Below are 16,348 nucleotides of genomic sequence, written 5' to 3'. Positions count from 1 at the left end.
ATGAATTCCAATTCTTCAGTGCTCCAATAACTCTCAGGACAGTTAGAAAGAAAGACTTTCACTAACGGAGGACGATTCGGGTCACAGTGAGTGCCAAGAAGCAGGAGAGTTCTCTTTGGCCCTCACTCAAAGGCATAGATGCAGAGATCTGTGCAGCAACATCATATGGCAAAATCCACCAGTGCTTCTTTCAGTACTCCACAATGGCTGGGCTGCTTCTGGTGTCACACCAATTCAATTCACATTTGGCACTGCTTTCAGCGCTGAAGTCTTCCACTCACTTACTCACCCTTGCATCAGTCACAACAGTAGGCATATCTAATTATTACAGTACTAGAGATTTCAGAACTGAACATTCCAGCACTGAAACCTTTCTAGCTGCCTGTTGTTCTCCCACGATACTTTCCTTGAAGCATTAAACATGATCTTTAGGCCATCAGCCTTCCTCTAACATTACTGATTTCTTTGCACAGATGTGAGCAGAACTGCTCCAAGCATGGCAACCTACTGCCCTTCCCCAGTGAAGGCTAGAGGCTGCTGTCCTGTCCATCACTTCCCCACCTTAGGCAGTTTGGTAAAGTTCACAGGGCAGGGGGGGCGGGGGGTGGGGGGATGGAAGAGAATTGGAGTTCTCAGCAATACTTCATTCCATGTATCTGTTTCCATAGTTTGCCTAGGGACTCATTTCAACAAAAGCCACCCAAAAGACAATCCAAATAGCAATAAACTACCATGAAAATGCAGAGTTAACACCACTGATAAAACTCTGCTGAAGTCCACCAACAGTATGCCACATAGCTGTATGCCTTTTCATGGCATGCTAAAGAGACAGGACATACAGTCACAGCTAATACTCAACCTAATTCAGGATCTTAACTTGATCAGGAGAGCTCTAAAGGATTCCTTCAAAAAGTCTCAAGAAAAAGTTGTTCTCATTAACACACATCTTCCTGGCCACAACATCAAATCCTCCACAGGTTTCCAAACAAGGAGGCAGCTAGCAGTCAAACACTATGTTTGAATAACTGTTTTTCTTTCAAACTGAACTTACCATTGGGAAAAAATCAAAGACCCCGAGCACATAAGTCAATCTAGTTTGGTTCATTTTAGCTGGAGTAGCTTAGCTTAATTTCTATACAATAATAAGTGGAAATCAAGCCATGGATAAACACAAGGACTTAATACATTTTGAGTTACCTTTTAAGATGGCTTAGTTAAGTTTACTCACATATGAAGTTCCTAAAGATCAAGCGTGCTTTGTTCCAGCACACTCTGTGACAAAAAGGATTTGAACTGCATGCATATTATAGCCATTTTATTTTCAGCTTTTGTAGAAACTAGGAGTACATGCAAAGCCCAGCAAAGTCCCTGCAAAGACTTGCATTGAACTCCACCATGCTTTGGCTTAAACATTTAATGATGTGTCAGGCTGGTATGAGGCAGCCAGCTATAGTCTCTGAAAGTCTTTACACCTGAGAATGTGCTTTTCAGCTGTCAGTACAGAACAATGCAGTCAGCAAGTCCTGCATCAACACAGCAGCTTTAGGACCGATATTACACAGAAATGCAAAGACCAGGCTAACATAAAAGGACTTTATGTCTCCTGTCAGATAAGGAGAAGATATATGTAAAATTTTTGGACATTTGTGGAAAGGGCCAATACTGAGAATTAATTCGAACTGTTGATGGCTTATTTTTTATTGAATCTTGTGGTCAAAATTGTTTTCATTTGCTATGAGAAAGTATCCATCATTTTTTCCAAAGCACCACCCAGAATCTGCCACTGGTGATGTTCTAACGTCCCCAGTGCCTATACAAATAGAGAGGTCAGCTGAGATTTGTAAACTAGAGATCATAAGTTTTAAGGAATTTGTTTATTCAGCCTAGAGTCTCCAAATTGTGTACAATGCCAAAATTAAAAAGTTCTTTCACTTACTGTGTCAGGTTACAATAAAAAGCTTTCCAGCGTTTTGGATGTTCAGATGAGAAAGCAAACTGTAATTCCATTTTAAGCAACCTGTTTGTCAGCACATGCAGTTTAATTATAATTAAGTACCTCCAGCAGTTATAATGAACAGGCAAAATCAAAATGTTGGGTTTATACTTGTATAAACCTGCATTTAGTGTGAACTAAAAGCTGCCTGAATTACACTGAAAAGTATCAGTCTAGTATTTGCATTTTTAGCTGTACTGTTCAAATATAAACATACATAAACTGTTTCTAAAGACTTTAACAGATTGACTGAATTAGTAGAGTTTTCAGGGGAATGACAAGAGGCAGATATCTTCCTGATGAGAAGGCCACCACATACCAAGTTCCAAGCCCCTGCCCAAAGTATGGAGTACGGGAATCAAGCAAAAGAGATCAGAGCCTTTTTAATATCAGCAAAATAACATATTTCTAACTCATCTCATTCTTGAGAAAGGACTGAACTACACTTGCTGGAATTTTCCAGAGTAATTCAGCATGCAACAGCCAATCAGCATGGGAAATAAAACAAAAAAGTAAAATTATTAAAACATGACAAAGTTGCAAGAAGTTTACAGAAACTTCTGTAGTTAGAAGTAAAAAATAGTAACGGCATTTGACAAATAGAAGTATTTGATAGTTTAAAATAACCATATCTGAAAATATTTACAAATGCAGTGTCAGAATTAAAAGCTATTAGAAGTCTGTTAACATTTCATTGCTTGCAAATGGAATAAGCATCAAGATGACAACTTTGGAGTATATTTGAACTTTGCTGCCTTCACTTATAGGTAGCTTGAAGATGCGTAAAGCATTTCAACAGGCTAAATATTTTAAGTAAACTTTATGACTAATATTTGCTTTTTTCGATAAAGATATAGATGAATGTGCAACTGGAACCCATAATTGTAGAGCTGATCAAGTATGTGTCAATTTAAGAGGGTCCTTCAGCTGCCAGTGTCCTCCAGGCTATCAGAAACGAGGGGACCAATGCGTTGGTAAGTGTTGCTCTAGATTAAGTTATTTTCTTTCATTATCTGTAATCAAAATAAAGTTTGCAACTGTAAAGTGTATAGGTATGTGTACTGTAAAATAGCTATATAACTTTGAAATACAATGGAATAATCACTTTATCACAGTAATTAATCACTAAAACATAGAACTAGAGACTATCTGAAGTATAATCAACACTGAGTTCAACTTCACAAGATTTATTTTCCTAATAGTTACCATTGTGTTTATTGTTTGCATTGGGGTATTGCCTAGTGTCCCAGATATCGTCCTAAGTCTACTGCAGCAGCAAACTAAAGCATGTCTTTGCACTGACCTCAGCGAGACTTGACAGATATGCAGGACAAAGCACCACCTTCACACAGACCTAATCCCTGCTCTGCAAAGTCCCCTTGCACAGTCTGTTTCAGTACTCAGTTTTACAAGTATAAATGAAAGAGATTGAAATTCTGAATGCAGGTATATGATATTTGCAACTTATAAGCCACTACACTTTATTATTTGTGCCAAAATAAACTATTAGCACCCTTGGGACCTATATAAGTATAGCATTAAATTAAATCCAAGTGCAGGGTGAACACTGCATCTTTCCTATTCCATTCTTATTTGTTGATATTATGCAAAGGTGCCATTATTCTGTTCCTTCAGTCCTCCTTCAGCCTCTACTTAACACCTCTTTAATCATTATTTCAATCGACGAATTGCTTTTATAGGCACTTCATCCTTAAGCTTTAGGTTTATCAGAGATAATAAAACCAACTATGAAATAAGAGAATCAAATATATACATCATGAAGCAACATTCAAGACTGCCTCTTATAAGACACAAGACTGGTTTTCTGTAGCCTAGGAGAAACACGTTCCAGTTGCTTTGGGTTTTTTTCTGTTCAGCAGAATAGGAACAACAGAACTTCAGGTTTTCCTCTTTTTCTTTGCATTAGAGATCCTGCATTTGCAAGTGTTTAAGAATTTTTAATTTTAAGCTCTTACAAAAAGCCTTGCATAAGCAGTCACTGCCTAACAAGAGCTGCAGGAAGGAAATGGGGGAAGTTTCAGTACACATCTAGACTGACTTACATTTCTGGGCACGGCTCTTTCTTTAGGGTTCTGAGCCAAAGGCTGTAGAAATCAACCCAAAAATTCTTATCTCTTTCCTAAAGAGATGTGGATCAGGCCTTGAACTGGCCTGTCAAATCGGTGTAAACACAGATATATCTGATTCCTCTCAGTTCTTTGTGCAAGAATAGGATGAGTAGTTTGGAATGTAAGTAGAGGAATAGTTTTGATAGGTCATTGATTATTTATTTTTTTCCTATTTAAATGTGGGGTTTATCTAGATTTTTCTAATGCTGTGCAATAGCACATTTAATGTCAAGACCCATGGCACTAACTGAAAGTTTTGCGGGACACATTACAGCACTGAAAAGAAAAGCAGCAGAATGATACATCCTTTTACCTACATGTGAATACATTTATGCATCTAAATCTATACATGAAGGTGTCTGGAAAGTGAAATTTCCCTTCTCCTATTTAGGTCAAAACCAAGAATAACACCTGTGTTACATATTACACACTGACCTAAATTATAAGTCCATCCCTACACTTAGTACTGTCAGCATTTCAGAATAAAGCCTGTCTTTGGGGATTTTTTATAACAACTTTGCCAGAAAATGTTCTTGGGGCCAGATCTTGATAGAGGTTCTCCATATGGGAGGAAATGTTTCTCAAATTTGAAAGAAATTTTTCCAGACTACTTTGGCTTCAAGGTAGAGGGAGAAAAGGATTCATTTCTAACTGATTTTATTTTAATCTAAATTCACTAATACTTTCTGTCTTTTTTGAGACATTTTTATTGTAAAATTTGCTTCTTCACATATTGCAAAATAGTCTTTCCTGAAACATGAGACTGCAGATAGAATGAATTACTTTCCAGCATTACTTCAAACAGAAGATTTAGCTGAATTGATTAGATAATGCTTCGCCTGTAGATGTGCATGGAGCTGATGTGCCTAATCCTGCAAGGAAAACTCCCACTGAATTAAAGTCAGATCCTGGAAGCATTTATGTGCATAAATGCAGTGCCTAAGCAGCAAAGCATTGCTCATGTGTCTGTATTGTATAATCAGATCTTTAAACAGCAATTTGTAAGAGCTTAGTCCTGTAAAAGTCAAGGATAGACGAGATTTACTGTGCCTCCTAATTTAGTCTATTTCTACTTCCAAATTTTCTCTGCAGCAAGAGAGTTACAGCAACAATTGCTACTGTACAGATAGTCAGGAATTTTCCAGCATAAGCCTTTTCATTCAGAACCATCCAAAACACTCCACTGCTAAGTTTAGCCCCAAACAGTGACTGAAAATTTGACAAAGAAAGGGTTAACTTCTCAAGATTATTTTTTCACTCAATATTAAAACAAACACTTTCCTCATTATAAAAGAAGTCTTGGCCTCTTTTTAAACACATCTATGGTGGAAACAGCTGGAGGTAGGAAACTCAAGATCTGGCATGGATATGGGAAGTGCCTTTCTTTGTTCCAGTGAAAACTGGCCTTATTTGTCTGAGCATTGAGCCTTTGAAATTCACATTGTGTACATGTACAGAACATGGCACGGATTTCTTCACCAAGCTCAAGCAGGTCACAACCAAAGATGGCTGCTGCACATACATGCACCCTCAGCATTATGGCATAATAAAAAAGTAATGAGTTTTTCAGACAAAAACAGAGGCAGTATCTCCTCGAGAATGCAAGGAAGCCTTTTAACATGCAGACAGGTACAAGAATGGGCTGTTGCACATGTTGTATGGTTTGCAGGTGCAAACGCAGCTCCAATGCACATTAGGAATGCTGAAACTTGGAAAAGCAGCCTGCTCCACCTCAAAACTAGAGCTAATCTGCAAGGAGAGCCTGTGGACAGTTAATACTGCCTGAGATAGCACCAACTGCAGCCAGTCTGCTCACCTTCCTCGGTCAGGCACAAGGGGCTAGTGCTGCTGTATGGAAAGGTATGCAGGAGAGGCACGGAGGGGCAACGGAGCAACAGCAGCCCCCCGGGGAGGCAAGCCTGTTTCTGGGGAACCCCTGTGGAAGCGTAACCTGTTTCCTTTTCAGGCCCATTAATCTTCTATCCTCGCCATTCCCCTGTACTTGCACAGAAAATTTGGTCTCTTTTCCTAATGGAGCTGAAAAGATTTAGCACATGCTAGGAGTGCTGGATGCAAGTTTTTGGAAAAACGAGACCTACAAGCCACATTCACTGTATTGGTCAGCATTATGTCTGATCATGAGAAATTTTGGTTGAAAAGCAGAACAAAAAGCTCTGGAGTTTTACCTATTTAAAATAAACAAGACTAAGCAGTATTGTGGAGCTGAATATAAAAATAGAGTTAGAATGCATATTGATCTCAGTGGCTGGAAGACAATCAGCATAAAACTGATATTTACAAAAGTTACTGAAAGAAAAAGTAAAGTACCGTTCCTGTTAATATCCATGGAAGCAGTACCTAGCTCACATAAGCTTTTTTCCCATCTTTTCAGGAAGAGCAATAAACTCTACAGTTTCTTCAGATACAAGACATCAACAGTGAACTACCATAACTCCATTTGAATTAATTTCTCTTTTTTGATTACTCAGATATTGATGAATGCACCCTGCCTCCATATTGCCACCATCGATGCGTGAACACTCCTGGTTCCTATTATTGCCAGTGTAATGCTGGTTTCCAGTTAGCATCCAACAACCACACCTGTGTAGGTAAGAACTTCTCTGCATGTACTTACACATGAGTTCACAAATACTGACAGATGACTTGCCACAGTTAAAATTTAAGTATCTTCATCCCTTAAAAAAATACCAAAGAGTAAGACATATCAGTTGCTGTATTGACAGGCACTACTGCAAGTGATCCAAGTAGTACAGAAGGATTAGAAAGAAAATTGGAGCCTTATCGAAAGCCTCTTATTTTGTTTGCATAGCAGGTTTCTGAGGAGCATCTAGTTTGGCAACTGGAACCCTGGAAGTTTATATTAATTATTTAATCTTAGATTTAATTATTCTTTCACTTCTGGATTGCTTTTGCATTGTCATTGGCTTTCATGATATTATCGCCAGTTCATCTAACAAAGGGTGGGACTGGAAACCAGGAGAAGCAATACTGTACCTCTGCAGTTAAGTGATTATCCTCAGCACGTGATAAACGTGGTGGGGAAAGCAAGCATGTATGTCACATTAGAATATCTGGAAAATAATGTTAAAAATGAAAATGTGTGTCACTAAGGACAGTGGCCCTTTAGAAGGCAAACACTAAGGGAAGCCTTGCAATAAACTAAGACTTCTGTTAAGATTGAAACTAATTCTGTTCTAGAAGAATTAGACTAATAATAAAAAGTAACTGTCTGCTGAAGTACAGAGAGAATGGCCATTTAAAAAAAAAAATCAACGGGTTGGTGATGGAGATGGTCAGAATTCCTTTATGGCTATAATTTTTATATATATAAAATCTATACTATATGCATATTTTTATATAAAAAACCGGTCTGGGTTTTCCAACTTCTACCATTACTTCCAAATGTTGCCATGTATTACCAAGTGCCCTGGCACACTGCATAGCACGGAAGCGAGAGGAATTTTGTTTTTCACCAAATGATAGTATAAAAAGAGTTGCACGTGGATACAATGTAATCATGTGACAAGTTGTTACTTATTTGACCCTTTCCATGGCTCAAATGCAAGGTGTATTCTTTCAGTTACACTCACAAATCCATGACAGCTGCACATGTGTTCGGTGCTTCACCAAAACACCCCTTCTCTAACCTGCTGGCCTCCCAGCCTAGTAAAGCATACTCATACAAGGAAAGGTGAAGTAAATCTTAAGAAGAAAATTTGTACGTGAATGGTTGCTGCATCAAGACAGACTTTCACATCTGCAACAGTCATCTGGCAGAAGAGGTACTTGACAGCTGCACCAATTGCACTTGTGTTACAGCTTTTGCATATATTGAAAGTGGGTCAATATTTCTTGGAAGAAAAACAAACAGAATTGTGGCTTTGCCTAGCTTATTTTTTTCTTCTGGTAGCATTGTCATGATGTACATTCTTTGCACTGTTGCCAGAAATTAACTAAAGAGAGGAAGAAAAAAATAAAACTACTCTGTAATCGGTTTTCCTCTATTACCACTCATTTTCAAGACTAGGAGGTTCATCATATAGAGAATTAATATCCTTCTCATTGGTTTAGTTTTTGTGAGTGCCTGATCTTAGTAGTCTTTGCCAGTTTTTAGGTGTATCTATAAATGACTGACTGTTGCTGACATATCAGCATTTGCAAAAGCCATGAACTCTATCTTTTTCCAGACACAGCTCTCTACTAATGGTTATATCTCATAAACACAAATATGAATTAAAATCATGCAGGGAAGTAATACAAGGGAAAATACACTGAAATCTGCAGAGGAAATTACAGAGGAGCAGCAGTTAGTCAACAGCCTATGAAAACCAAGTGTTACAGATTCCAGAGATGATTACAGTTATATAAACTTCCTATTAAAAATTGCTTTTCTCATACCATAGTGTTCTCACATATGTTCTTAGGATGGACACATCATGGAAAAAGTCTAGCACAGAAACATACCTTCCCCCAATATGGTCTAGGCCTTACAGCATTGCAAAACTCTACTGGCCTCAAAGGCTTATGCTATAATTGTAATGGAATTTAAAAGAACAAATTTTAGAGTAATAAATAGCTCAAATCTTAACCATGGCATGCTGAGAGGCCTTATCAGTATATATTCCTTATATCAATTATTTATAGAGACTTGGCATTTCATACCTGAAAAAGAGACACTGGAATGTGGAGTTTAATAGCCACACTAAACATTTTTGGAAGAATTCATCACACATTAGAATAACTCTCATTCCTGGAAAAACACTCTTTTTCTACATGGAATGTAAAGCATAGATCTGACATTGTTCCAGTGACTGCAGATCTGTATTGATACAGTCAACTGAGCTTCTGCTAAGCAATAGACCCAGACTGAGGACTAATCCCCTTAATCAGCCTAATTATCAGCTACACAAGATAAAGATCTGTAATTTTTCCTTTCAGACATAAATGAATGTGATGCCAATAACCCATGTGCACAACAGTGTTACAATATACTGGGTTCTTTCATCTGTCAGTGTAATCCAGGATTTGAGTTAAGCAGTGACAGAATTAACTGTGAAGGTAAGCAATTTTTCTTTTGTCTTGGAAGAGCATTTTATTATTTTTTTTAAATTATTTTCTCAGAAGTCTTTCTTTGAGCTAAGGGATATAATTCAAGTGGAGCCACCCTGTGGGTGCAGTTTGTAGCCAAAACCCTTAAGAAATTTATTGTTTGATTTTTGCAAATGTGGTTGCTATGCACACCTTAGTGGCTGCATTCAGGTACACTCAGATATGGGTATCTCTAATAGTAAGTGCAAAACAGGACAGACATTACATTTCAGATCACAGCTGGGAAGAATAAGGCTTCTGAATACTTGTTTCACAAACTCACTTGAATTGTGTGTGGTCTAGTGCTGATGACCATTAAATGAATCTGAAAGGAATGCAAACCAAAAACAAGTGTAATTTTGTGTGTTGTTAGGTTCCTCTGAAAATAAAACCTCAAATTTTTTATTTTAAGGAAGTGACAATTGTGCTTTTGAGGTGTTTTCAAGCCTGTGTATACAAACAGCATGTCTCCTGATGATTATACAATCAACACTATTTCCTCTGCCAGAGCCTCCACAGGGGTCCTCTAATCTCCTTTTGGATACATGATGATCTCACCCTTAAAGCCCATATCCTTTCTACCAGTCTTTTCGAGCCAAAGAGGTCGTTTTGGTTTACCACTGCCCTCCTAAACAAGCCAGCAGACCTATTACAGATGCTCCCTTTCCAAGTTTCTTAAGCTATTTCTACTTGCAAGTGAACAGAACAGGGAGCAGCAAGTATGCAGCCTCCAAGGACATCCCTGACAAAATCAAGAACTGGGCTCAAACCTCAGAGGTAGTAGGAGGGAGTTATGCTTTTTTCCATTCCCTAGTTTTGATGGGTTTAATTTAATTTCCTGTTAAAGACATATACTGTTAAAATCTGTTTCACCCTACACTTCTTTAGCAAGGGACAGAGGGTTACACAAGGATAAAAAAAGCAAAGGAGAATGGTATACACTGAATATTATTTGAAGATAAGAAAGCGGCCTTCCTCTCTTTCCCAAAGAGCTACTCCATTAGCATAGGGCACAAGTACAAAGGCAATATTGTTGCCTTATGAACTAACCTCACATCTGTGTCTGTTGTTAAAGTACTCACATTTTGGAATACTAGAAGTATAAATTCTTTCAAGAATTATTTTCCCAAATATGTTCTGAAGTCTAGTTTAGCTTCTGCTTCTTCAGTTCCAGGATTCTCATTTGGAAGGTTATCAATAAAACACAGGTAGAACTAGCCCTTCTGTTTACAACTTTGAGGCATTAAGCGGTATATTTCAGGTTTTTGATAACTTACTCTTTTTAGACAGAATTCATTCTTTTTTTCCTGTTAGAACCAGCATTTAGCTATTATATTTAGTTCTGTAACAAGGTAGATGTTAAAAAAAACCCAAGAACTTTAATATCTCTTGCTCTCTGCAGACACTGATGAGTGCAGAACCTCAAGTTATATATGTCAGTATCAGTGTGTCAATGAACCAGGAAAATTCTCATGTGTCTGTCCTGAGGGATACCAGGTAGTAGGAGGCAGAACATGTCAAGGTAAGTGTCTCATCTTAGCAGTCTCAATACTGTATTATTAATCACACCATTTCAGGCAAGACTAAGAACACTTGCTATCTAAATATTTGTCAGGACAGAATTATCATTATGTTAGCAAAAGATAGGTTGATAAAGCATTTGATGATTAATTGTCTATCTTATATTAATTCTTATTTGATTCCTTCAGCTCAAACTCTTAAGTCCTTGAGATTACTAGGAAAATTTCAGTTGTTGAAACCCTTAGATAAAACTTGTCTTAGATGTCTAGGTAGCAAGTCTAAGTTTCAGAGATAAATATCTCTGAAAAAAATCAGGCCTTTTTTGTGGTTTGTTTTTTGTTTGTTTTTTCAGACACTAAACACAGCTTTATATCATGTTTCATTTTTTCCTAAATCCAGCCACAGTAGAAATTAAAGATACAGCTCTTCTGATAACAGGAGAGGGGAAAAAAGCAAGACTTGTGCAGCTTAGATAATTTCTGTTTAGAAAAAGAAATGTTCTGGTCAGGTGCCACTGAATGACAAAATTTTAAAGTTTGTAGGTTTTCCTCACTGGTGTTAAATATCTCTGCATCTTATTAGAGAATATTGCAGAACAACATATGAAGTGCAAGAATCATTGCTTCTGTGATCCAGAACCCAATTTAACAGTCATTATTTTTAGACATAAATAGGTGTGCTAATTATTGACGGAAGGGATGAGGAAATAACTCATTTTTTATTAATAGCTTTTTATAAAAATCCAGAATAATTTCTTTCCCTTCTTAAGAACCGCAGTTGATACTTAATATTGTGGACTGGGTAGTTTGACCATCTAAAAATCTGTTTGTGCCTTCCGAGAGATTACATTTAAGTAAACCCTTTCTATGACACTGTTAATTTCAGGATACCATATATGTAGACACTAGTGGGGTTCTGACACTCAGGATAATAGAGCATTAATGTAGTGCAAGTCTGACAGTCCCCACCTCTATTCAGGGTTATTTTCCCAAGCAAAAGAAGCAGCTCTGCTTTACACAATAATTTAAGTTTTCATTATTCCTTTCAAGGCTATTTTAGTTAAAATGTAGCCATTAACTAAGCACTTTAATTGCTAGAGTTTCATCATCTAACTAAAGATGAGAACCAGCAGAAGGCAGGAAATCACAATTCTTCCTTCAAACCTTTCTCTGTCTACAAGATATCTGCTGCTATAACATCATTGTTTGACAAAGTATTTCTACAGTTTCATTACATTTGTTTAACGTGCATCTTCAGTCAACTAAAAAATCTTCAGGCTTAATTAACACTCAATAAACATGTCTGCATAGAGAAATCCTTTATAGCCAGGCCCTAGAAAAGCAGGGTAAAGATGACAAGCCGGTACCTTTTGTTGTTATTTTGAAGACATTGTGGGTTTTCAGCAAACCCATTTCCATCTGCTTTGACACAGCCCCTTTTCCTTCCTCCTAGATATAAATGAATGCGAGACTACGAATGAATGCAGAGAGGATGAAATTTGCTGGAATTACCATGGAGGATTTCGTTGTTACCCAAGAAATCCTTGTCAAGAGCCCTACGTCCTTACATCTGAGAAGTAAGAGAAAGATGTCTTTCATTTTTCAGGATCCTCCTCAACAGGCAATATGACCAAATACAGCAGAAAGCAAGTACCATTTGTTTGCAGCTATCACAGTTTCATCCTTTTTTGTTTTTCAGCCGCTGTGTCTGCCCTGTATCAAATGCCATTTGCCGAGAGCTGCCTTACTCTGTTGTGTACAAATACATGAGCATCCGTTCTGACAGAACAGTACCCTCCGATATCTTCCAGATTCAGGCAACCACTATTTACCCTAATACTATTAACACATTCCGGATCAAGTCTGGAAACGAAAATGGAGAATTTTACCTGAGAGTAAGTATCAGTGGGAGTTGGACCCTGAGCGGGCTATAAAAACCACCAGTACTACTAAGTGTTATAGAATCTTGCCATTTTGACGAACCCATCAAACATCCCCTGTAAGATTATCACAGCATCCCAAGGTTTATCAGCTTTTTGATGCTTCCTTATTAAATGTGCTTAGTTTCCTAATATTGAAAAGCCTTTTACTTTTGTACCTGAAACCTCTGAACTGAGAACCAAATATTTCTTTCAAATTAATACAACACTAGTAGTGATCACGAACATTTAGCAATCCTGGGACACCCATGTTGGATTCAAATGAGATATCTCTGTGCTTTTCACTCTGTACTAACACACCACATACCTGTATTTAGGGGAGGATTAAAAGAAAGTTTTACAATTACTTTAATCACATTTCTCATTTTTATAAAAAAGTAAAGAAATCAATAGTAGCTTGAGATGGGGCACTGATTTCTAGAGTGCTAAGTTCAGGCCAACTTACAAAGGTTTTGTGTTGAGACATACTTAAACCTCTGTTTCCCCATGTTGCTGCAACTAATCCAGAAAACCACAAAAGTTTAAATTACTTACAATAGCAGTATTTCCTGTTGGTATAACGCATTCAAGTAGATACACATGAGTGAAAGTGTCTGTAACATCTGCTTTTTAAGATTTTTTTGGAAGAAATCTGATTTTCTTGGACACTTGTAATATTTACAAATTCCTGGGAAATCCTGTTTGCTTCATATGTGGCTTGGCACTCAGTAAAACAATCAGCACAAAAAGCTTCAATCAGAACTACATTAATTGGAAGGATTTCACTTTTGTTTATTTTTCTTGAAATCTGAACATTCAGAAGTTTTGATAGTACATCCACAAAGTGTACCAAGATACGGCATTGCCTATGTAAATCACATTTCCCCAAGATGGGAACAAGGAACTACTCATCTGTGTATCTCACTTGTTCTGGTATAATTTATAATCCAGAGCTTTTCTCTGGATTTAATACAGATCAAAACCCCATACCTACCCCAAAAATACAAGCAGTTATTTGCTTAAAAAAAAAAGATCACTCCAGCTCTAGTTTGGGTTAAACCCCAACCTAGCCTTCCTTCAGACTGGCTTTCTTTAGACTAACAATTCCAATCTTCTGTTGCCACCCAACAAGAAATCGCAAGCCTTAAATAAGGAAGCGTGTGTTTATTCCTGCTAAGGGACTGTGGTAAACAAAGGCTTACTTAAAGTTATTCCCATTGTTTTAGTAAAACTCTGAGCTGAGTTTCAGATACAGCAGATGGATTGGATTCATCTGTATGCCCTTATTTGACATGGTGAGAAAATATTTGTAGTAGGTAAAGGGAGAGATGGAGTTTACCCTTTTATTATCATCAGTAAATTACAAAACTGTTTAATGGACTAGCAGCATGCCACAGACAAGGCCTGTCAATGTTCCCCAGCAGCATGATCCCAGACTGAGAAAAGAGCTTCAGAGCAGTACAAGATGGGGATGGCAATAGGCACACCAGTTGCAAAAATTCCCAGTGTTTATAAGGGGAGCACGACTTCCTCTGGACTACAAACCATGAGATAGAGTTTCCCTCCACTGAACAAGCTACATCACTGTTAAAGATATTAGATCTCTCTTGTTTTACTTATTCTCCATATATTTTAAAAGCTGATAGATGGGGATAAAAACAAAGACCATCCTGGGATAGATTACCACTTTTCATGTCCTTTAGAAGAGGCAGCATAACCAGAAACAGATTTTGCCGTGCAGTTTATTCCTCTGAGCCCTAGTCAGGTAAAGTGTTCCCTGCAGCAAAGCCAGGTGTGAGATTAGTCATGGCCATTTAAAAATGTTAAAAGAATACTTGCATTATATATCTCTGTGCTGAGACAGAGCATTTTTACTGTGTAGTAAGACACAGGCACTCTCTTCATGCTAGGAACTAGGAAATCGTTTTAGATTTGACAGAATTAAACTTTTTTTTTCCTGTTGTTCTTCCAGCAAACAAGCGCCGTAAGTGCAATGCTTGTACTGGTGAAATCACTATCAGGACCAAGAGAACACATTGTGGACCTGGAGATGCTAACAGTCAACAGTTTGAATTATCGTACAAGCTCGGTGTTAAGATTAACAATAATAGTGGGACCTTATGCATTTTAGTGGTTTTCAATAACCCTTCACTGGCACTTAAAGCAGCCAAAGAATATTATCTTAAAGAAAGCACTTACTATTTTATTTATAGATTCTGCTCTTTTTTTTTTTAAGATTTGTTTAGTAAGTTGATATCTTTAATCCACACATTACACCTGTAATTCAAAATTAGTAGATGTGTTCCATAGTATAACATGGGCATTGTCACTTTCTGTATAAAGATTTAAATCTTTTTTATTACCTTTCTTGGACTAGATACATACTACACTTTTGTGTGAAAACTGTACGTTCATACTATCCTGTAAAACTTCACACATCCTTCCTAGCCAAATAAGGTCATTCAATTATGAGGTGTTCTTTTTATTTCAAATGTTAATGCAGCTACACTGACAATCTCAAAAAGAAAAAAAAATATGTAGTACGAGTGATACACAAAGTAATGGTTATCTGATAAGCTAAAATATATTTCTTTTTAACTATTTTGTAACAAAAGATAATGGTCAATAAAAATCTATTTCTGTAGACATTTATGTGCTATCACAGTTGGTTTTTGTAATCTGGGTTGGAGGCAAAGTTACATTGTAATAAACGTTTTGCATTGGGTTTTTATATGCAGATTGCGTTAACCATACCACAGAATAACATTCTGCTCTCTCCAAGAAAAATAGACCATAGGAAGAAAATTTCTCCGACAGGGAAAGAAACTCCAAATGGAAAATCAGCACGCAGGGCACATGTGTCCATGCTTTCTCCTGAAAACACTGTTGGTAGTTACTGGTTAGAGGGATACAGCGTTTCCAGACAGAGCACTGTTGGTAGTTACTGGTTAAAGGAATACAGCATTTTCAGACAGAAGTTAACATGCTATTTTTCCAGAAATATTATGTTGTATACTAATAATTGAGTGCATTTGCTTATTAAGTTATATCATTTTCAGGCACTCGGTCCTATTCCTGCTCTTACAACTCAGATTTATCATGTACAGTGTTCATAAAATTTATTTCTAATTCAAGAACTAATAACATCTTTTGTAATATGTAAAATCTTTCTTGATTAAAACATAGTAGTTAATCTTTTGATGTACAAATTTTTTAATAAAGATCACTTACCATATTGTATTTAGTCTTTTTTAAGGTAGTTTATTAGTGAGGCCGCATTAGAGGGCTGAATTGTCAGCTACTGTGGGAGTCAGCAAAGCCCCGTCAAGTTCTGCAGTCAGAATGAACCAGATATCTGTCCATACGGTATTAGTTCATGGAAGACTAAAACTACAATTCCTTTGTAGAGGGACAAACATACTAGCTACTGAGTTGCAGGTTTACTGTCATTAAAATAAGAAAAACCAACATACATATAATGCTAGTTAGTTGCTCGTTTACAGGAAGGAGCCTCTTTTCTACTTAAAATTCATTTTCTGTAGAAAATATTTGCATATTTGTGAATAGTGCATAGATTACACAAAAAAACCCTCTTGTGATGCAGACCCACTGATTCGTATTTACAGTCACCCTCAGTGATTGCTTTCAGAGGATGTGCCCAAAGAGGCAATAAGCATT

The 16,348-nt window shown here is 37.2% G+C and overlaps 1 protein-coding gene across 2 annotated transcripts in view; it reads left to right on the top strand.

The window, feature by feature from the left end:
• The window catches only part of EFEMP1 (EGF containing fibulin extracellular matrix protein 1), a 49,511-nt gene extending 33,606 nt beyond the window's left edge, over positions 1-15,905 (top strand). For both annotated transcript variants that reach the window (XM_040612266.1, XM_040612267.1), the window contains exons 5-11: positions 2,845-2,967; positions 6,612-6,731; positions 9,082-9,201; positions 10,634-10,753; positions 12,205-12,328; positions 12,451-12,646; positions 14,643-15,905. In XM_040612266.1, coding sequence (XP_040468200.1) covers positions 2,845-2,967; positions 6,612-6,731; positions 9,082-9,201; positions 10,634-10,753; positions 12,205-12,328; positions 12,451-12,646; positions 14,643-14,801 — 962 coding nt within the window. In that variant the 3' untranslated portion in view covers positions 14,802-15,905. The remainder of the gene's footprint in view (positions 1-2,844; positions 2,968-6,611; positions 6,732-9,081; positions 9,202-10,633; positions 10,754-12,204; positions 12,329-12,450; positions 12,647-14,642) is intronic.
• The last annotated feature ends 443 nt before the right edge of the window (positions 15,906-16,348 follow it).

This window comes from Falco naumanni, chromosome 12, assembly GCF_017639655.2.
Source record: "Falco naumanni isolate bFalNau1 chromosome 12, bFalNau1.pat, whole genome shotgun sequence".
Classification (NCBI taxonomy): domain Eukaryota; kingdom Metazoa; phylum Chordata; class Aves; order Falconiformes; family Falconidae; genus Falco; species Falco naumanni.
This window is presented reverse-complemented; position numbering and strand designations above follow the sequence as displayed.